This window comes from Chiloscyllium plagiosum, unplaced genomic scaffold (genome assembly GCF_037043375.1).
Source record: "Chiloscyllium plagiosum isolate Xiang-an unplaced genomic scaffold, Cpla_swu_hap1 HiC_scaffold_31, whole genome shotgun sequence".
Taxonomy (NCBI): Eukaryota; Metazoa; Chordata; class Chondrichthyes; order Orectolobiformes; family Hemiscylliidae; genus Chiloscyllium; species Chiloscyllium plagiosum.
Window position 1 is genome coordinate 25,129,522 of NW_028270169.1, and position 22,025 is coordinate 25,151,546.

The 22,025-nt window shown below is 40.8% G+C and overlaps 1 protein-coding gene across 2 annotated transcripts in view; it reads left to right on the plus strand.

Annotated features, from left to right (window-relative positions):
• The window catches only part of acaca (acetyl-CoA carboxylase alpha), a 264,322-nt gene that overhangs the window by 210,601 nt on the left and 31,696 nt on the right, over window positions 1-22,025 (plus strand). For both annotated transcript variants that reach the window (XM_043718470.2, XM_087977363.1), the window contains exons 48-51: window positions 1,912-2,008; window positions 3,472-3,607; window positions 5,089-5,266; window positions 12,133-12,245. In XM_043718470.2, coding sequence (XP_043574405.2) covers window positions 1,912-2,008; window positions 3,472-3,607; window positions 5,089-5,266; window positions 12,133-12,245 — 524 coding nt within the window. The remainder of the gene's footprint in view (window positions 1-1,911; window positions 2,009-3,471; window positions 3,608-5,088; window positions 5,267-12,132; window positions 12,246-22,025) is intronic.

The following is a 22,025-nucleotide window of genomic DNA, read 5'->3' on the forward strand; positions in this document are numbered from 1 at the left end:
TTTTCTGTGTCCATTCCAAATCTGAAACTATAATGATCATTGTCGCCTAAATGCTCCCTAACTCAAACATAGAACATAGAACAGTACAGCACAGAACAGGCCCTTCAGCCCACGATGTTGTGTCGACCATTGATCCTCATGTGAGGTAAACCTAATGTACGAACTCTCAAATTTCTGTGACCATATGCATGTCCAGCAGTCTCTTAAATATCCCCAATGACCTCGCTTCCACAACTGCTGCTGGCAATGCATTCCATGCTCTCTCAACTCTCTGCATAAAGAACCCACCTCTGACATCCCCTCTATACTTTCCGCCAAACAGCTTAAAACTATGACCCCTCGTGTTAACAATTTCTGCCCTGGGAAAAAGTTTCTGGCTATCAACTCTATCTATGCCTCTCATTATCTTGTACACCTCAATTAGGTCCCCTCTCTTCTTTTTTCCAATGAAAAAAGTCCGAGCTCAGTCAACCTCTCTTCGTAAGATAAGCCCTCCATTCCAGGCAGCATCCTGGTAAACCTCCTTGAACCCTCTCCAAAGCATCCACATCTTTCCTATAATGGGGCGACCAAAACTGGACACAGTATTCCAAGTGCGGTCTAACCAAAGTTTTATAGAGCTGCAACAAGATCTCATGGCTCTTAAACTCAGTCCCCCTGTTAATGACAGCCAAAACACCATATGCTTTCAGAACAACCCTGTCCACTTGGGCGGCAATTTTAAGGGATATATGTACCTGCACACCAAGATCCCGCTGTTCCTCCACATTGCCAAGAATCCTGTCTTTAATCTGTACTCAACTTTCAAGTTCGGCCTTCCAGACATGCTCTATTTGTCCCACTTACCCAGAATTGATCCTCACTGGGTTGGCAATACAACAGAAAGTTGTCTGATACACATTTCAAGAATTTCTTCCCTTTTTCTTTCCATTATGTTGTTACTGTCCCCGTCAATTTTTAAGAGTTGAAATTCCGCATTGCCACTAGTGCATATTTGTGTATTGCATATTTCTGTAATTTTGTACAAATTTGCTCCTTTCTGTCTCTCCCACAATAGTTGATACATGGTAACAGAACGGATCATCTATTGTTTCTTAATTCAGATTCTGCCTTTGATTGCTCAAATACATCATCTCTTTCCTTTTCCATTTCTGTAATTGTTTATTTCTTTAGTATTACTACTACTCTGACTCTTCTTTCCTCCTCATTCCTGAACATTTTGTAGCTGGGAATATTATGTCCCAACCGTACTAGTTTGAGATAGATCTGTTATTGTCATTTTATCTTAATGCCTCGTGGCAACCTAAATTTTGTAACCCATCAATCATATTTATCCACTTGATTTATTTAAGCATCTGCACTCCATTCCCATCTTATACCTCTTCATACTTGCTTGCTGTTTGATCCATCTCTTTTCTGAAATGTTGTGTGCTCTTATGCTGTTACTATTCCTAGTACAATTGTTTTGTCTTCTGAAATGTTTCATCCCAGCAACCATTCCCAGAGCCAGGAGCAGAGATCACAAACCCCTATGCTGCTCTTGGCCTAGTCCCTGAAATCCAACCTAATTGCAAGAGGCCCCTGAGATCTTGGGCTCTGACACTCGCACGGTTTAATTTAGTTTAAATGCTCCCCTCTGGCACTCGTTAATCTCCCCATGAGGACTTTGCTCCTGTGTTGAGGTACAATGCCTCCATTCTGGACTGGTGACCTCTGCACTAAAACTGATTCCAAATATTCCAGGAATTTGAAGCATTCTCTACTACTTGTATAAACATTTAAAACAATTGTAAACCACACCTGTTCTTGGCAGCTATTTCACCACCTATCTCTGTACTATCAGTGTAGGTCTTCCTCATTTTCTTAAATAGAAAATTTGTGTCGGACTGATGCCATTTTTCTATTTTCCAGGTTGGGAGGAATACCCGTGGGAGTGGTTGCTGTGGAAACCAGGACCGTAGAGTTATCAATCCCGGCAGACCCTGCAAATCTGGATTCTGAAGCTAAGGTAGGCTGCATTGTGCATTCATGGAGAACTATAGTGTTTTAACTTAGGAATTTCCTCAGGCCTCTGTTAAATTACAGCTTTTACGTTGATATGGTAATGCAAAAACAGTAGTATAATTGAAAAGGGAAGTTGCTAAAATTACTCATCATCTTACTTTAGTGGGCAGGGTTCAACCCACCTTGAGTAGCCCTTCACAAACAGTTGAGAACAGAATTCAGTTAAAGCAGAGAGCTAGATGACCCTCTTCAGGTCTCTGCAAACATTAAAAATGTAACCAGCTTTGAATCGGCAGTCAGTACAAAGGTGACATTGTAACTCCAGTAAAGTGTGCTTCGCTCCTGGGAAATTCCTATCGTAGATGATAACAGTGTGACAGGTGTCACATTAACTAATAGAGAAAATGCATTTGTATTTTTTTTATGAATTTGTGATGTTCCAAAGGGTTTTCCAACTAGTAGAGAATTTTTGATGCATGGTGGACCGAGGTAGTGTATTTTGCCAGGCCACCTTCCACTGCTGAGGTTGATACAGACCCCACCTAATCTGCTGATGTTCCATTTGGAGTCTGTTGCAACATTGTAGGTCCCCAGCAGATTTTCCATTTCCTGGTCTGTGGTTACAGCACTAGTTTGTAACTACTGTTTAGAATCATGTAGCTAATAATGATTTCATTTTAAAAATGGTCAGCCTGAATTCTCCCAATATTTCATGAGCCATTTGATGCTTTTCAGTTAGTGGCACTGTTGTTTCATCACCAAGAGGGTGAGCAGTTTAAAACTTGCTACTTAGCTTGCTTTAGCCTTATTAGGTAAATCATCTGCCCAGCCCCACAGTGAGTTTCATGGTGATGGGGGCCATTGAATTAAGCGGAAGGGTGATAGGAGATAACCATGCCTCCTTAAAGGGCTAATCTTTCCTACTGCTGAAATTAACCCAGTGGCAGGTGAGCGATCTGCTATGAGTGCACAACAGTCGTATCCTGGCATTTGTGCTGGTCAGTTCCAGTGGTTCTTACTTAAAGGTGCAGTGCCTGACTAAGAATCCCAGTATTGGGATGTGAGGGACTGCCTGCTGAGACCGAACTTGCTGCCAACCCCCTTCTCTCCTCCTTCCCCTCCCTCCCCTCCCCTAACCCATCCCCCGAGCCCCTTCTCACCATGATTAACTGGAAAACATGGGTTCTTGCCAGCCCTCCAGCCAGCAGTTAATGCCCCTGTCACCCCACAGCAAGCTGCCTATTACAGCAAATGTTTTTCTTTTCACTGATCTTGTCAAGTTGTTCCAGATGTGGAGACTGGTTAACTGCTGCAACTGCTCTCCCAAATTTACTTTGAATTTACAAAATTTCATTCATTCCCTCAACTACCATCCCTCATAACCTATTCCCTCAATTTGTTTGAACTTTGAATCTTCTTTAATAAATAGCTACTGATTGATAATACATTTGTGATCTGTGTGAACAGATAATCCAGCAAGCCGGTCAAGTATGGTTCCCCGACTCTGCCTTTAAAACCGCTCAAGCTATCAAGGACTTTAACCGAGAAGGGCTTCCACTGATGATCTTTGCCAATTGGCGAGGTTTCTCTGGTGGAATGAAAGGTAAAGAATTTTAAGTACATAAAAAAAAATTCTGAGATTTGTTACATCAAAGAGAGTGACTAATTCAATATTGAATATGTCTTCAATACTATCCGTACAATTCAGATGTCCCAAGGTTGGATGGTTTGCCACTGTGAAGCACTCCACCTAGTGGCTGGACAAACACCAGTCAAAATTAATCTGAACTGACTGACAAATTCAGAATTGCTTGAATGACAGGTCATGTGTAATGTTGCTGTAACCTGCCAGGCTGAGGGGCAACCTGGTCTCATGTAAGATCTCCGACAGGATATTCTGCATCCTTTACAACAAAAAGCCATGGAATATTTCTGAATTGTGATTTGATGCTTTGTATTCATTTGTAGAATCCATGCTTTTTGATCAAGCCCACAATTGCTTAAGATGAGAAATTGTTGCCACTGTTAAGGTCAGTTAGCTGCAGTATATTTGCAGTTCAAGCCTAAGCTGTTTCAGCAGCACACAGTGTCAGGCACACATTTTATCAAGATCAATTAGGCTCAATTTTAACTGACTTTATATTTGAGCTTTTGCTCGAAATAATTATGCTTAAGATTTTATCAGGTAAAAGCATGTAAGTTTATTAAAAAAAAATGAAATGAAACAAAGAGAGTTTTCAGATTTGTTGCCTTTCAATCATGTTTAGACCTGCTACCGATTCCTGTCCTTGATCAGGAATCCTGTGGATGAGAGTCCTTCTTCAAACAATCAGTAAATTGTAGTGTTTATGATCCAGAAACAATATTGAGAAACCCTGTTTTGCATGCCAAGGCATGCAGCAGAAACTTTACTACAGGTGCATTGGGATGCCCCTTTTAAGTCACCTTTGCAGCATCAGTAAATAAAATATTGCAGCACAAGGATCTACTCTCAAATTGTTTGACCGGATAACTCCACTCACTTATAAGGAGAAACACGCACATGCCGTTTCTTCCTTGGCACCGCTTTGATTATTCATGGGGCTAAGGTGGGGGAGGGAAAGCAGAGAGAGAGAAAATAAACAATTACACCATTCTCCACTGCACACACACGGCAAGGAGCCAATTGGATGGTGGGTAAACCATCTCAGAAATCGTGTGTAATGAGTAGGAAAAGATTAGACGCAGTTCTTGCTATGCTGAAAATTGACATTAGTGAAAACTCTTTACTCGACGACCTAGGAGGTCCAATTCAAGTTGGATAAAAAGCACATCCAGATACGTTTGGATTGGTCTTCTGCACATTTTTACGTGGCTAAAAGATTATCAAGATAATGCAAAATTAAATTATGAAACTCGCTGAATATTTAGTTGGGGGGTATCCATATGCTAGGGTTTAGTTAGACAGGCCAGCAGTGACCCACGACAGTAAGAAATCAGCCGTGAAATTTACCAGAAATTAACACAAGGGTCGTTGTCTCAGCATGAGTGGCTTGATAGGATGCGAATTCCTGTGAAATTAACCATTCTCCTCTTCCCCTCCAGACATGTATGATCAAGTGCTAAAGTTTGGTGCATGCATAGTCGATGGATTGCGAGAGTACAGGCAACCCATGCTTGTGTATATCCCTCCAAATGCAGAACTGAGAGGTGGCTCATGGGTAGTCATTGACCCCACTATCAACCCCAGGCACATGGAGATGTATGCAGACAAGGAGAGCAGGTATGGAAATCGAGTCAGCTATGATTACACTGCTGGTTAACCCTTTATATACTCAACAGCTCTTTGCATTTTTCACTTCGCACAACTAGATTGTGTCATCCACCAGTTAGGATCACACAGGCATGAATATCGAAAAATAATTTCTAAGCCACATGTGGTAATTTCACTGTCTTCAAACATTGTTAGTAAATATGTATAATGAATGAAAATGAAAGAGTGGAAAATTGACAGAATCAATTTAAGCCAGGACCTCATAGGAGACTGCCGATTATTTATACTGGCCCATATTTATCCTGATTTTCCTAAAGAAGCATTGCTACTAAGTAGTTGAAATCCAGCAAATGAGCAGTTTTATTTGTATGGGTTAAAGAAGCATATTTCTTTAATGCAGGACTGGTTAAAATATGAACTGGATGTATTTTCTGGAAAAATACTGACATCTAAAGAGCCATTCCTCTGCAGCAGCGCTCACTACATGATGAGAGAAGTGGGCTAGGGTGGTGAATAGTTCTCATTTATTTCACCAAATTTGTGAATGTTCTTTGTGTTGTATATATCCATTCCTCATTTAAAGTTTCGCTCTAAATCCATGTTTCTCGATATTCTGTGAAAGGAAATCTAAATGTAATCTGACAACTCTGAGACTCCTGAGACTGCACTGATTCAGTTTGACTTTTCACACAATTCTCCATATGCAATGAGGTTGCTGGTCTTGTTCAGATTGTGTGACTGTCACAATATACAAATTTTATATAAATGTGCATATATATATATTAAATATAATCACTTGTCCTCACATGTGTCAGTGTTCTTTTCTCCTCTTCCATTTGGTAATCTATTTCCTGGTTCTCTAACAAAGGTTGTGGGTGACCTCTTTTAGATTAGATTAGATTAGATTAGTTACAGTGTGGAAACAGGCCCTTCGGCCCAACAAGTCCACACCGACCCGCCGAAGCGCAACCCACCCAGACCCCATTCTCCTACATTTACCCCTTCATCTAACACTACGGGCAATTTAGCATGGCCAATTCACCTAACCTGCACATTTTTGGACTGTGGGAGGAAACCGGAGCACCCGGAGGAAACCCACGCAGACATTCCCATTTTGCGTAATCAATCTGCTGGAAAGTATCTAAGAGGAGTTTGCAACTTATTCTGTGACTGTGTTTTATTACGTTTCCATTTTTTTATTTGGTGCTTCTTCGCCATGGCACATTCTGGAGCTCAAAACCTGTCAGTGTGAGGGTACCCAAGTGACATAAAAGAAGACCGGGCTGATGTATCCTCTGGTTTGTGGATTTCTTCCCCTCTTTGTCTGTTTGTGAACATTCTTTTGCTCTGCTTCCTGCCCCACCACACTGCTACCACCTCATATCCATCTCATGTCCTCCTTGTTTACGAACTGTGGTCACGGAACAGTGCTGCCAGTTGCCACGCAGTTGTGGTGTCTCCGTGGTGAAATTGATATTGTGCAATACAAGAAGAGGGATGTTTCTGGCATCTAGCCTTGATGGTGCAGATTTTCTCTTTGCCAGCTTTAACGTAAACCTAGCTTTTCACCAATCATTTGTTTGCGCCAAATTCTCTCACCACCTCGTCAGCGGTAGAGAATGTCGTGAGAACCACACTTGATGGCTTGGCATGAATGAGCTAACAGGAAAATTGTTACTTAACCATTGCTAAAATGAAACACAGATGCAAAACATTGCATCTTGCACTCATCAGCAACGGGCGAGTCTTAATCCTGATGAATACAAGAAGACAAATTTTGTCTCTTTGTTTTTTATATAAAAAGAGAAAATTAAGATTTTTCACAAAATTACAAAAGTAATACAAGCAAGTATAAACATCAATATAAAATTAAATAAATAAAAAGAAATAAATAATAACCAAAAAAAAGGAGAAAAAAACCCCCTAGATACATGCTCAAAATAGATTTACATCAAGTGATAATAAAACCTCCTTCCAGGGGTCCCTAAACCAGCCAGAGCCATTACTGCAGTCAGACAAAAGCCCTGGACATATGGCCGAAATATCTGTGTCGATGTAGTTCAAAAAGGGCTGCCATGTTTTACAGAATAATTCAGTTTTTTGGTGCACCATATTTGTGAGGAAGTCAAGGGGGATATATTCCATGACTAACCTGTGCCAGTTCGAAAGGGCCTTCAGCTACCCAATTCACTAAAATATTTTTTCCTTGCACAGAAAGAGAGAATGGTAAATAATTTCCTCCCATACACATCCAGGGAGGGAAAATCTGAAGAGCCCAAAAACAGGGACACTGGATCCAATCTAATCTCCGTACCCAAGATCTCTGACAAGGCACTCGCTACTCTGTCCCAATACCTACGGATCTTATGGCATGTCCATAGACAATGCATGAGAGTACCAACTTCTATTTTACATTTAGGACACATTGGGGATGCTCCTGCCTTAAATTTTGCGAGTCGTTCAGGTGCCATATGAGCCCTATGGAGTATCTTTAATTGAATAGCCTGAGTTCTATTACAAATAGAGACCTTTCTGGCATTTTCCCAGATGTCCTCCCACATTTCTAATGAGTCTTCCAACTCTAATTCTTGATTCCAGGTTTTAAGTAGTCGTTCCATGTCTTTGGATACTTTATTATGTAATGAGTGATAAAGAGTACTAACTGAGGGGGGCCCCTTCGGCCATAGCACACTCCTTTCCCTATCCAATTTATAGGGATTAATTATCAGTGTGGTCTTCTTTTGTATATAATCTCAGATTTGGAAATACTGGAAAAGGTCCCTGTTAGGCAGTCCAAACCTCTGATGCAACTGCTCAAAGGACATCATAACCTCCCCATCGAACAGGTCTCCCAAGTAGGAGATATATCTGGACTTCCAAGCTTTAAATGTAGTGTCTGTCACCCCTGGCTGGAATCTCTGTCCTCCCACTATTGGAGTATAAGGGGAGGTTTTTTTGCAGGTTACCCTCATCTTGTTGCATTATCCTCCAGGCTTTAATTGTATTTAATACAATAGGGTTTTTATAGTAGTCCATAATAGCTCTCATCTTGTCCATAAATAAAAGATTGATGAGGGGACATTTTGCTTGGGAGGTCTCAATATCTAACCAGATTGGGTCTCTTGTGACCCACAATCAGCTACATAAGATAATAAGGAGCTCAACTGATACCTCCTAAAATCTGGAAAGTCCAGTCCTCCCCTTGCTTGTGGGAGCTGCAGCTTTTCTAATTTGAGATGGGGCCGTCTATGATTCCAAATAAAGGAGCCGAGCCAGCGGTAGAGCTTACGCAACACCTGTCTCGGCAGCATCAGGGGGAGCATTCTCATAGGATATAGAAGATGAGGTAGAATATTCATCTTAACTAGGGCTACTCTGCCTAACCAGGATATTGGGAGATCTCCCCAGCGTTGAAGGTCCTGTCTTCTTTTCTCTAATAAGTGCACAAAATTAGCTTTATACAGCTGACCAAATACTGGGGTGATAAAAAATACCTAAGTACACAAAATTCTTTTAGTGACCACCAAAAGGGAAAGCAAGATCCATCTGGTAAATTGGATATACTGGCATGACCTCCCAACAGAATGGCCTCAGATTTCACAAAATTGATTTTATAGCCTGAGAACATCCAAATAAATTGATCACTTGGATTAGATGGGACCCGGATATCAAAGGATCACTTAAGAAGAGGAGGGCATCATCTGCATATAGAGTGATTTTACGTTTGCCCGATCCAACCCTCAGAGCTGTTATATTAGGGTCAGTTTGTATAGCTCCCGCCAGTGGTTCAATCACTAGCATGAATAATAATGGTGAAAGGGGACATCCCTGACGACAACCCCTGCCAACACTAAAGCTATCCGAACTTAAACCATCGGTGATCACAGCTGCTTTGGGATCATTATATAATACTAAAACCCATTTAGTAAATACCTCTCTGACACTGAGCCATTCCTGTGCATAAAAAAGATATGCACATTCTACCCGATCAAATGCCTTCTCTGCGTCCAAGGAGACAGCTAGACCGGTATTGTTCCCTGTTGACTGGCTTGAATCATATTTAAGACCCTTCTAATATTATTAGTTGACCTGCGACCCTTTATAAATCCCGTCTAGTCCTCTTTTATGATGTATGGTAAGACCCTCTCCAATCTTAATGCTAACGTTTTAGAAAGAATTTTGAAATCCACATTTAGTAAGGATATGGGTCTATATTATCAATCTTCTGGGTCCTTTCCCTTTTTAAGAATAAGAGAGATGTTTGCTTCTCTCAACGAAGGCGGGAGGCAGCCCTGATTATGTGAGTAATTATACATATTTATGAGTGGCTCGGCCAGTTCCCCTATAAATTGTTTTTAAATCTCAACCTGGAATCCATCTGGTCCAGGTGCTTTGCCACTCTGAAGCTGCCTAACCACGTCGAGTACTTCCTGGGTTGTCAGGGGGGCATTCAAGATCGATACCTGCTCAGAGGTTAAGCCTGGAAGGACCAAATTTTTGAAGAAGGTTTCCATCTTCTTGGTTCTATCCTCTCAGCCCTGCAATTTATACAGTTCAAAATAGAACTTTTTAAAGGCTGTATTGATCTCTTTTACAATCCCAAATCAGGGTACCAGCACTTTCTCTAATGGAAGTAATGGCTTGAGGACCCTTTTTCTTTCTAGTAAGGTATGGTAGGTATCTGCTAGGCTTGTCGCCATATTCAAATAATCTCTGGTTTGTGAATAGTATTTCCCTCTTTGCTGTTTGGGTAAATGCGGTATTCAAGGTTGCCCTCAGGGCTGTGATCCTTTGTAGCTTAGTAATGGAAGGCCTGTTAAGATATGCTGTCTCAGCTGCCTTCAAGCGAGCCTCGAGCAGGTACTGTTGCTCTCCCTTTTGTCATTTCCGAGTTGCAGAATATGAGATGACTAAGCCTCACGCATATGCCTTAGTGGTCTCCCACATCATCGGCGGGTTACTGGCTGTACCTGAATTAATTTCCCAGAAGGTTTTGAATTCCTGCGAAAAATACTTTATAAATTTGCTATCCTTCAATAAGAAGGGGTCCATACGCCAATGTCGGGGCCTATTCCATCATCCCTAATCTTGACTTCCATATATACTGCGGTATGATCAGAAATAGCTATAATACCTATTTTCCAAGACTGTGTGGAATTCAAAAGGATCGAGGAGACAAAAAGCATTTCAATTCTGGTATGGCACTTGTGTGGGTTAGAGTAGAAAGTAAAGTCTCTACCCTGGGGGTGAAGGCACCTCCATATATCTACTAGCCCTAGCTCCTTATTCAGATCTGCCAGTTGTCTAGATCTCAGACATATACCCGTAGTGCTCTTAGGTATCCTATCTGTCTCTGAGTCCATAATACAGTTAAAATCGCCTCCTACAATTATATGGCGGACTCCAAAAGCCATCAACTTAGAGCACGCTTCCGTTACAAATTTAAAGGGATGCGCTGGGGGCAATAAAGATTCAAAATTCCATATTCCTCTCCAAATATTTTGATCAATATATACTGTCCAGACTCCTCTTTTATCTGGCTTAACATTTGGAAAGAAAGATTCTTCTGAATAAGAATGGCTACTACTTTTTGAACTGAAAGATGAGAAAAAAGCCTGATCAAATCCACCCTGTTGTAGCTTTAAATGTTCTTTGTCAAGTAGATGTATCTCCTGTAAGACAGCTACATCAACCCTTTCTTTTTTGAGACTTGATAATATCTTTTTCCTTTTGATTGGTGAATTACTCCCCATGACATTCCAGGTGCACTACCTAAGCGAATGGCTAGCCATGATCGTCCAGACAAGCCCAAGACACCCCAGGAGGAAGAACCCCACTCAGAAAACTTTGATTAAAGACTGGAGGAAATTCACAAATACAAAAATTATTTAAAACATTTAAACCAAAACAATTAAAAGCTATTCCTAAGTTTAAAAAAAAATGCAAAACATATTTGAAAGGAGACTTTCCCTCTTGCTCCCAGGAGCATTTGTTTTTCTTTGTAGCATTGGAGTCTGATTAGAACCGGGCAGGGGCGCTGGTCTGCCCCAGGCCCGACTCCAACTTCAATAATTGTGGGAGCCATCGCTCCAAAAAGTCTACAAGTTGGCCTTCCTCTTCCCGTTCGGCAAGGCCCAGGAACCGAATATTTTTCCGAAGGCTCCAATTATCGAGGTCGTCGATGCACTCCTCCAGGGTCCGGATTTGCTGCTCGAGAGCTCGGACCTGACCTACGGATGACTTGGCAGCCGTCTCCGAGGCCACAGCCCGTTGCTCCGCCCCTCCGACCCGCTGCTCAAGTTTTTCAATTTCTCGGTCATGCTTCTGCGAGCTGCGGGAGTTTTTGCCCTTAGTCATTTTAGAAACAACGCCAAACTATCCAAGTTTGATGTAAAATGACTGACTACGCTGGGCAAAAGCTATCTTAAATGATTTAAAGAGTGAGGTGAAGGCAAGTGCCCCACTTTGCCGGAGTCTTAGGCAGAGCACTACAGACTCTGACTTGTTGGGTTGCCGCCATCTTGAATCTCCATTTTTGTCTCGTTTTAACAATGACCATATACCACCATGCAAAGGTTCAACAAAGACAAACTTGTTGCTAATAGTCATGCTTTAAATCTTAATATCAGAAAATAACATATCTGACTAGTTCTCAATAGGTAGAGAAAGATTCTTAGAAAAGTAAATCCAGACATGTTATCCTTGTTAAATCCACGGCCCACTTACATGCACCGAGCAAAGAACTGAGAATGAGTTCTTATTTATTCAAAGGTCCATGCTATATTTGTATTATTTTTTAACATGCTGTGACTTTAATTTATGCCTTGAATAATTGCATGGTTAATTAGCCTGTAAATGGATTTTGCTCATTACAGAGGTGGTGTACTGGAGCCAGAGGGGACAGTGGAGATCAAGTTCCGGAAGAAAGATCTGGTGAAAACAATGCGGCGAGTGGACCCCGTGTACATGAGTTTGGCTGAGCGTTTGGGTATGTGCACTTTAGTTTCTATCTGTGCTCCCTGAAGTTTCATATAAATTACTGCTTGATCCTGTGGAGAGCCTTAATATGGATTGCTGGTCTCGTATTTAAATGCATTCTTTTGATTCATTAATACACTGTAGCTTTTATTTATTTATTTTTAAAATCAGTTTTCTCGCTGTTTAATTTGATTACAGCCTGAAGGTGACAGGCCTTAGGCTCAACTTGAGGAGCTCATTTGCAAGATTGTGATCTGTATGATCTACCGTCATGGTTACTAAATCTAAATTAACGAGCAATTAATTATTTTTACTCCCCAATTAATTTACTTTGCTTCACCTCTTTAGAGCCTTCTGTGCCTTGAGAGCACTGTTGCCCGAGCCAAATGGTTAGAAGGGCGATGCTCCCAAGCGCCTGCCAACACATCTGTTGACTTCTTGTAGATGTATGAGTGAATCACAAAGCATTACTTTCTGAGTCTTCTCTCTGAAAGAGACCAGAAACTTCCATATGAAAACAATGTGGTCAAGATTAGAAACTCCCCTAAAAGCTCAGCCAGTAAGTCATTGAGTTACGCAGATTGAGGATGTGGGATGCAGGTTTGAGTCCTCAAGTTTCTACTTAGTTGGTTCATCTTTGGTGGCACAGTATTGAGTTAGCCCTAGCATCATAAGGCAATGGAATGTAAAATTGATCAGGGTTCTCAGGATCATTAACCTATCCATATAGCATGAAAAGAAGCCCTTCAGCATTCCTGTATACCCATGTGTTTATACTGGGTGCTGCTGCTTTTCACAGTAGGTTGGCTCGTAGATTGGTACTGTCAAGGTTCTCACAAAAATGATGATTTACTCTGTGAAGATGGGCAACCAAAGCCAACGAATTGCATTCCAGTGAGGAGTAATTTCTTTGGGGAGGAGTTAGTGAGAATGAGAAAATTAGGAGCTCTCTGTCTAAGACTCATTACTACCATTTTGTGGATAATATGAATGAAACTGTGATGATTGTTAGCCTACCCATTCTCTCCTACTCTCAACTCTTATTGTCACTTATTAAGTTTTGCTTCTGTCCTGGCCAGCTGTTCTCTTCCTGTCATCCATCGCTGCCACCACCATCCTTGGCTTCAGCATAAATGCAACTTTTCCTTGCAGCTATCTGGACCACAGGACTTGAAAGTGGAGTTACAGGTAGACAGTGTGGTGAAGAAAGTGTTTAGCATGCTTGCCTTCATTTGTCAGTGCACTGAGTATAGGAGTTAGGGATGTCATGATGTGGCTGTACAGGTCATCGGTGAGGCCTGTTTTAGAGTACTGCATTTGATTCTGGTCTCCTTGCTATAGGAAAGATGTTGTGAAACTTGGAAGTGTTCAGAAAAGATTTCCAAGGATGTTGCCAGGGTTGGAGGGTTTTACCTATAAGGAGAGGCTAAATAGTCTGGGGCATTTTTCCCCTGGAGTGTGGGAGGCTGAGGTGTGACCTTTTAGAGGTTTATAAAATTATGAAAGGGCATGGATAGGGTGAATAGCCACAGTCTTTTTTTTTCCCCCAGGGAAGGGGAATCCTAAACTAGAAGGCATAGGTTTAACCTGAGAAGGGAAAGGTTTGAAAGGGACGTAAGGGTCAACTTTTTTACACCGAGTAGTGCGTGTATGGAATGAACTGCCAGGGGAAGTGGTGGATGCTGGTACAATTACAACATTTAAAAGGTATCTGGATGGACACATGAATAGGAAGGGTTTAGAAGGATATGGGCCAAATGCAGCCAAATGAGACTGGATTAATTTAGTATATCTGGTTGGCGTGGACGAGTTGGATTGAAGGGTCTGTCTTCTGTGCTGTACATCTCTATGACCAGGAGAGATCCAAGATATTGAAAAAATGCCGTATGACATTAAACTTGAGCCACCTCATTGGATCCATATTAACATTTAATTTGAAAGAAAGCAGTTCTGACAGTGCAGTGTTCCTTGGATTGAATTTAATGGCTGCAATGGTTGCCCTGTCTACTGGCCAGAAAGCTAGCCTGGCAACCCTATCTCAGTCATTTTGGACGGCACGGTGACTCAGTGGCCAGCACTACTGCTTCACAGTGCCACGGACTAGGGTGCCATAGAGGTGACACAGAAGTCAGGTGGAATGATGCCCACTCACTGAGATCAGGAAGGTCAGGCTTTGTGATGCGGAGAGTCATTGTGAAGGGCAGGTTGCTCTTTCAGTGGAGTAGGCCCACTGTGCCCATTGGGGCAAGGGGTACCTGATCAGGAGGGCTCCCACTCAGCCATGACAGTACATCTTGCAGCCTCTCCACTTGGCATGAAGACCCCAAAGCTGCAAAGGGTAGCGGTATAAGAAAGGTAGCGACCTTTCTGCTTCTAATTTAGGTATGAGGGTAGTTGTGCACCTGAATGTATCTGCCCACCTCCCAGGCCACTTCAAATTGCTAATGGATTCTTTTGTATGTATGTCCCTTAGTGACATGCTCGAACATGGCGCTTAAAGCAATGTTTCCATGAGTGCAGCCCTTTGGAAAATTATAAGCGAAGCTTCAGGAAGAGGATAAAAACTGGGTAATCATAATTTTTAAAATAAAATACAATTCTAACAGTTCAGGCTTTGCAGTCACCCAATTATAGATCATTGTTAAATGCAAAGTTCCGTAGTCAAGTACTTTTGTGAAATCTTATTCTATAAGAACTCCAACATGTGATTACATTTTAAAAGGACATGATAAAGAAGCACTTGGCAGAACAGTGCAGGATTGATGATGAGGTGTTTTTCTGTATTTATTTTGAACACATACATGCGAAAGAAAACTGCTTCAATGATAGCTGTCCTTTCAAGCCACAGTTTGAGCTTTAAGTAAGTGAAAGAGCTTGTCACTTTGAACAACTTGCATCTGCAGAACCATAAAAACATTAACTGTTGATAAAGACCTCAGTTGGATGAGTCATAATTGCGCTCAACAAAGAATTTGATTGTTAAAAACCTGGTGTAATGGAAGGAGAGCAACTACAGCAGACCCGCAGAAGCTTTCTCACACAAAGAATTGCATAATTTTGCTTTTATGGCTAATTTAAGATTTTTTTCCAAACTCCCAGTTATTCTGGATCACCGACCTTTGATGTTTACCTCACTCCATTTACTGCAAACAAGCAGTTAGACCAAGGTTCCTGCTGACTCCAGCAGAGGCTATGTCGGTTCCATTTGTCTTTCACTACACACTTCAGGCTCGATTTATTAAAGAGAATTGCAAAGTGATTTAACCCCTTGAAAGACTGAGTGAAACAGATGTCTGTTGCAGAACATCTTGCAGCACACTCCATTAATAACTTGGTGCCAGCATAGAGCTGACCAGGGATACACTATATGAAGAGTCAAAAGGACAAGGAAGTTTAATCTCACTCGGTGCCAAAGTAATGATAATTTACACGCACAAGATTTCATAACCCACTGCTCTGGCAAAGTTCAGTTTGAAATTTATTTAGTTTTCTCTCATTTCACTGAAGCAGATGAAAAGGAGATTAATTGGTTGTTTGTCCCATTTAGTGTGGGTGACTTCTTGTGTTCAAATGTTTGCCTACGTTGCAACAGTGAATAGACTTCATTGGATGTGAAATGTGAAAAGGTACACATTCTTTCTTCTAGTTTGCAACAATCTATATTTCATAGAGTCATAATGGAGGCAATTCAGCACATGGAGTTCATGCCAGCTCTCTGTTGAGCAATCCAAGCAGTCCCATTCCCCACAAGCCTATAAGCTTATTGCCATTAAGTACCCATTCAATTTCCTTTTGAAATCATTGATCATTTCTACATCCACCATCTGAGATCGATGCACGGCAACAACGTTCACAACTGGAAGTCAGTGCCTTGATCAGCATGCATGCAACTTTGAAATGGCTGTGTGAGAGCATAGCCATGCAGCTTGGAGGAAACATTTCTCACTACATTAAAACCTTACTACATTCCTCTCATTACCCCCAGCATCTCTTACCTGAAAACTTAAATCTATGTTCCTCCTATTCCTTTTATCAGCATCTCATAGGAACAGCTTTGTCTCCCCTGTCTAAACCTGTTACAATCTCATACTTCTTTATCACACCCTTCCTAAGTTCATTTAGGAAGCCTTAATTAATAGCCTTAATTTGTCTGAACTAACTTGCAGCTAAATTCCCTCATTCTGTGAACTATTCTAGTAAAACATCCATCCTAAAGTGTGATCACCAGACTGGATGCAGAAATCTATTTGTACCAAACCAGAGCTTTATACAAGTTGAGCATAACTTCCCCACTTTGTGATAAAATTTGAAGTTAATACACTATTTTGACATGCTGTTTCCACTCATTCCTTCTGGGAATTCTGTTTTCTCTTTCAGTAATTCTCATTTATATTAGTGAGAATTCAGTAGCTCCATGTCGGTTGTCCTCTGGCAACCCTATCAGCTACACCTACTATAGGGGCCTAGAGCCAGAGAGGTCTTTTTGTTGACTGCGAATAAGTTTAATGAAGATAGTTAATTAAAATAGTGTGTTCCAATTGGCTGGCTAGCAGGCATCAATTCTCATGAGTGTCCAAATTCTTTGAAACCAATTTGAATATTTGAACAGTACTCCAAACATTCTTCAGGGAGCTCTTTAGTTTGAACCAAGTGTTAATGACTTTAGTATGGGAATAATGGAATGTGGAATCTCAGCTGGGTGATAAAAGCATTTGTCTCTTCAGCTTTTTGTCCTGTATGGTTCAAGTCCAGAGGCCCCTACAACGGCAGTCAAAGTAAAAGCACAGTTTCTGGAAGACCAGTAGTTTAAGTGTGAGCATGATCTTGGGGTCAACTTAGAACAGAAACCCCTGTATATTCTTTCTCCATTTGGTTTACTGCTTGGTGTTACACCTCATGGGGTGCTGCAAGTCAAGCCCTGGTGTTGTCACAAAGGTTAAAGGTTTTTAAATGTATGCAGAATTTCCCAATTCATCTGTCCTGTAGACCCAGATTGACGGAAAACACAGATTAGGTTTCCAAATATCATAAGAATTGCTATTTATTGCAAGTAACTAGATTCTTGCTAAAGATAAACAATTATGAGCCAATGACATATAATGTACTAGTTTAGACCTTAACCCACTTATAAAACATCCCACTATACACAAATACAGAGAAATAAAGAGATACAAAACAACATGGGTATTTTAGATAGGAAGGGAAAGACTGGGAAGGCAGTTCAGTGGCCCCTACTCATAGGGTTTGCTGAGATGATTCTTGTGCTGGTCAAAATGATGCTTCTAGATCTATTTTTTCCAAGTACTTGTTTGCTGGAGATACAGGATGACTTATAAAAAATCTCTGTAAATTAAAAGTCACAGCTTACAGCAACTGCTGAGCAGAAATAAACTGGCTACTTTCAGGTTTGAAATGCTTCTTACTGCAGAACAAACAAAACTTTCTTTCCAAGGGTCTAGTGGCTTCTGACCTAAACATTCAGTTTCTCCAAGCTATTCACCTATCTGGGAACCAATCATGTCATTGTTGGTAAGCAGGAGTCCTTTATCATAAATAACTGGTCAGCTACGTGTTGCCAATCAAATCTCCATTCCGCAATCCCTGGATCCAGCCCATCTGTAACTAGGTTTTTCCCATTGCTTGAACCAATAGCTGTGTAAACAGCATTTACAATGAGTGTCAAGTAACTTGTTAAATATAGTATTCCTTCAATGCTCCTCAGCTTTTAAAACATTATTTTCCCCTATTTCAGTCCTGAATCAAAGATGCTGAAATATTAAATGGCCTTTACATTAGGCTAAAAATGAATCAACATTTCTATCAGATAGAGGTGGTTATTCACCATGTTCCTGCCTGTTAAATTAACATTGGTCTTGACAGCTGGTTTTATGCAGGACTTGGTTGAGACACATATGCCATATTTCTCAGTTGAAATCAGCTGGTGGTACTTTTGAAGTGTTTTATTTGCCCACATTTTCCAATGGTCCATTGAGCCAATCAGCCAATGCTGCTTTTGCTGATCACTATCTTGTAATGTCTGTGTTTGAATATGCTCCTTGCACACAAATGTCCACATTAGTTCTTTGTCAAAAAGCAATTGGCTTTAGTTGGTCAAAAATTGACAGGACCATGAACAATTTTTTTTTAAAAATGCAGTTGAAATCTAAACTTCATTTTAGATATAAAGTATTCTTCTTCTGAGGGCCCTTGAAGTTTGGATGCATTAGGGAACTGTCTTAAAGGGACATCATCTCCAAGGGAAAGTGTGTGGGAGCATTTTTGTAGCATCAGGAATAGGAAACAAAATGTTACTTTCAGTATTGGGGTATGAAATGTGTTGGATGGTTGTGCATTTCAACATAATTTGCATCATTCTGTACATCATCCAAACATAGAATTTGGTGAGCACTCTGTGACTAGGTCCCTTTAAAATTTACTAGGAGAAAGTGAGGACTGCAGATGCTGGAGATCAGAACTGAAAATGTGTTGCTGGAAAAGCGCAGCAGGTCAGGAAGCATCCAAGGAGCAGGAGAATCGATGTTTCGGGCATGAGCCCTTCTTCAGGAATCTCAGGTTGGCTCCCAAATAGGTGAATAGCTTGGAGAAACTGAATGTTCAGGTCAGAAGCCACTGGACCCTTGGAAAGAAAGCTTTGTTTGTTCTGCAGTAAGAAGCATCTCAAACCTTAAAGTAGCCAGTTTATTTCTGCTCAGCAGTTGCTGTAAGCTGTGACTTGTAAAAATCTTCACAAAACTCACAAGCCATTTAATGCTTTTTGATTGTCTTGTTCTCATCTTGGTAGAGCAACCTTTGTGCACCCTTTCCTTTCAGTTAAATGCCTCCTGATTCCTGAAGAAGGGCTCATGCCCGAAACGTCAATTCTCCCGCTCCTTGGATGCTGCTTGACCTGATGCGCTTTTCCAGCAACACATTTTCACTTTAAAATTTATATCAATGACAGATTGAAAGGCCATTCAATGCTCAGGTTGTAAGTTTGCTCGCTGTGCTGCAAGATTTGTTCTCAGACGTTTCGCCACTATTCTAGGTAACATCATCCAAGAGCACCCACTGAAGCTTCTTCAGAGAATCACTGATGATGATCCAAGAGCACCCACTGAAGCTTCTTCAGAGAATCACTGATGATGATCCAAGAGCACCCACTGAAGCTTCTTCAGAGAATCACTGATGATGTTACCTAGCATGGTGACGAAACATCTGAGAACAAATCTTTCAGCTCAGCGAGCAAACTTACAACCTGAACCGTAACCTGAGCTAAAAATCTTCACAAAACTCACAAGCCATTCAATGCTTTTTGATTGTTTTGTTCTCATCTTGGTAGAGCAACCTTTGTGCACCCTTTCCTTTCAGTTAAATGCCTCCTGAGCTCCCCAATGTGACATTGATGTCAGATAGTAGAAAGCTGCAGCAATGTGAAACTACTGTCTACATCTTTCCCCTTACAACAGGAGGCATATAATATGATAGGAGATTTGAGGATCCATATTTTAGTTAACCTGTTTTAAATTTTGGATTCAATCTGAGATAAGATCATATGTATTCAGTCAGCTATCCTATTGTAATGTAAAAGTACATTTCCATCTCCGTGCAAGCTTCCACTTCAGTTGAGAAGACTTTAGACAGTCACAAATACCCCATGGTTTGATTTTTATCTTTTACTGTGGTTTTGAAATATTTCTGCGGTCTTCTTTATCCCTGTTTTTAAAATACATTTGCTTGATCTTCTTTTCATTTGGTTCTATTTTATGATTTGTTTTTATTACTGGTGTTATAACCCATAAGGTCTAATCAGAATGATACAAGTTATTATCAGTTTTATAATCCTATTTAATTGGCTAACATGTTGGAAGATGTGAAAATGTGCAGTTTCAGTCAGCTATCACTTGTTTAATTATTAGAATTACTTCAGTATTTATTTAGAGTTTTAGCAAAGCTCTATATGTTTGAAAATAAATGTACAAACCACTTTTGCAGAAACATAGAGAGTATTGTCAGCTTGGCCTTTAACCCTTTGGAAAGCATTCACAAGGGAAATTTAACAGTCTCTGAAGGAGCTAGGATCAATCAATGACTGATTATGTTCTCATTCTGTGCTGGATTGATCTTTTACTGAACTGATGATAACAGGCCTTTGACTGCTTCAAGAGGCAACCTGAGATGGGCTTTGACAGGATTGGTTGTGACAGGGATCAATCTGAATCCTGCTAAGTGGTGTGAAAGGCAGGCACCCCAAAGATCTGAGAAAGCTACTGAGATTCATTGGGATGCACTTGTGATGGTGAATTTGCTCTTTCCAAAGAAACCTTTTTGTTTTTTTTTACAAACTGTAACAGAGAACCAATATCAGAATTCAGCGGGAGAACTGAGAAATCAGCCGTTGCAGTCCTTGATCATTTGCAGTTGGTTGGAAAAAAGAGAATGATTTCTTTATGCAGTAATGAAGGTGGCAAAAAAGACAGTGGCAGGGCAGATCAATACAGGAATGACAGATTAGATCAGACACCTCATTTAAGGCAAAAAATACAGAAAACCACTCCTGTTTAATATAGTGCCTTATCAGAATTTGCATCATCATTTTCTGCTTTTTGAAATTGCACTTGTTAAATATTGTATGTGCCATAAAAGAGAAAATATTGATTGAAAATATACACTTGCCACATGAAAGACAGCCATGCACCAGACAATTTAAAATTTCAGCCATCATAATGGGTGTCGCGATTACCGTTGTACCTGCTTCTCATTGAAACCAGTATAAATGTCACAAGAATATTTAGATCATTTGGAAACTTTTTCCTTTTTTTAATACATCTTGCTGGTCCAGAATCAAACTGGGCTCGAAAGTATCTGATGTGTCTCAGGCAGCAGAGAATACCAATGTAATACTGGATGCTTATTTGTGGGTTAGGTAAACGTAAGCCTCTAGCCTCAAGTTCTGGTCAAAATAAGCAAAAAAAATCAGTCGAATATTATTTTTTTAAAGTCTGACGCAAAATATTTTACGGCCCCATTGTGCCAATGTAGCCTGCTGTTTCAAGAATGGTGGAAAATTGACCAGTTCCAAAACTAAACTGGTCATTGTACCTGAGAGAGAGGAGGAGGTGCTATTGGATGATTAAACATTGGGTTGGTTATTTCTGGGCTATTTCTATCAGTTGTAGAGTCATAGAGCTGTACAGCATGAAACAGACCCTTCGGTCCAACTCGTCCATGCCGACCAGATATCCTAAACTAATCTCATCCCATTTGCCAGCAGTTGGCCTCTGAAAATTGCAGTTGGTGTCTGACAACTGGTGTCAGACTCAAATTTGCATATTTATTCACTTATTGTTTCATGGCATGTGAGCACTGCTGGAAAAGCTGGCATTTATCTCCTAACCTTCATTGCCCTTGAATTCAGAGGGCAGTTAAGAGTCAGTCACATTTCTGTGGGTGAGCCACCTGTGTGCAAGGTGTGCAAGTTTTTGTAATAACCAGCAAGGGGTTTGTGGCAATCAGTAGTGAATGGGATTTGAACCCGTGTCCTTTGAGAAAAAGCCTAAGCCTCTGAATTTCTAGTTGTCATTGCCACTATGTCACTGTCTCCTCATACATAAGGCACCCCCCCCCCCCCCCCCCCCCCCCCACACCCAAATGCATTTAGGCAACTCACTCATTTACAGACCTGTCATAAAATTACCTCAGACATACCTTGACCAGCAATGGCATTCTGATGTACCTAATTTCATTTTCTATTCCTCTCCCATATCAATTGCCAGCCACTTTTTTTCTGACA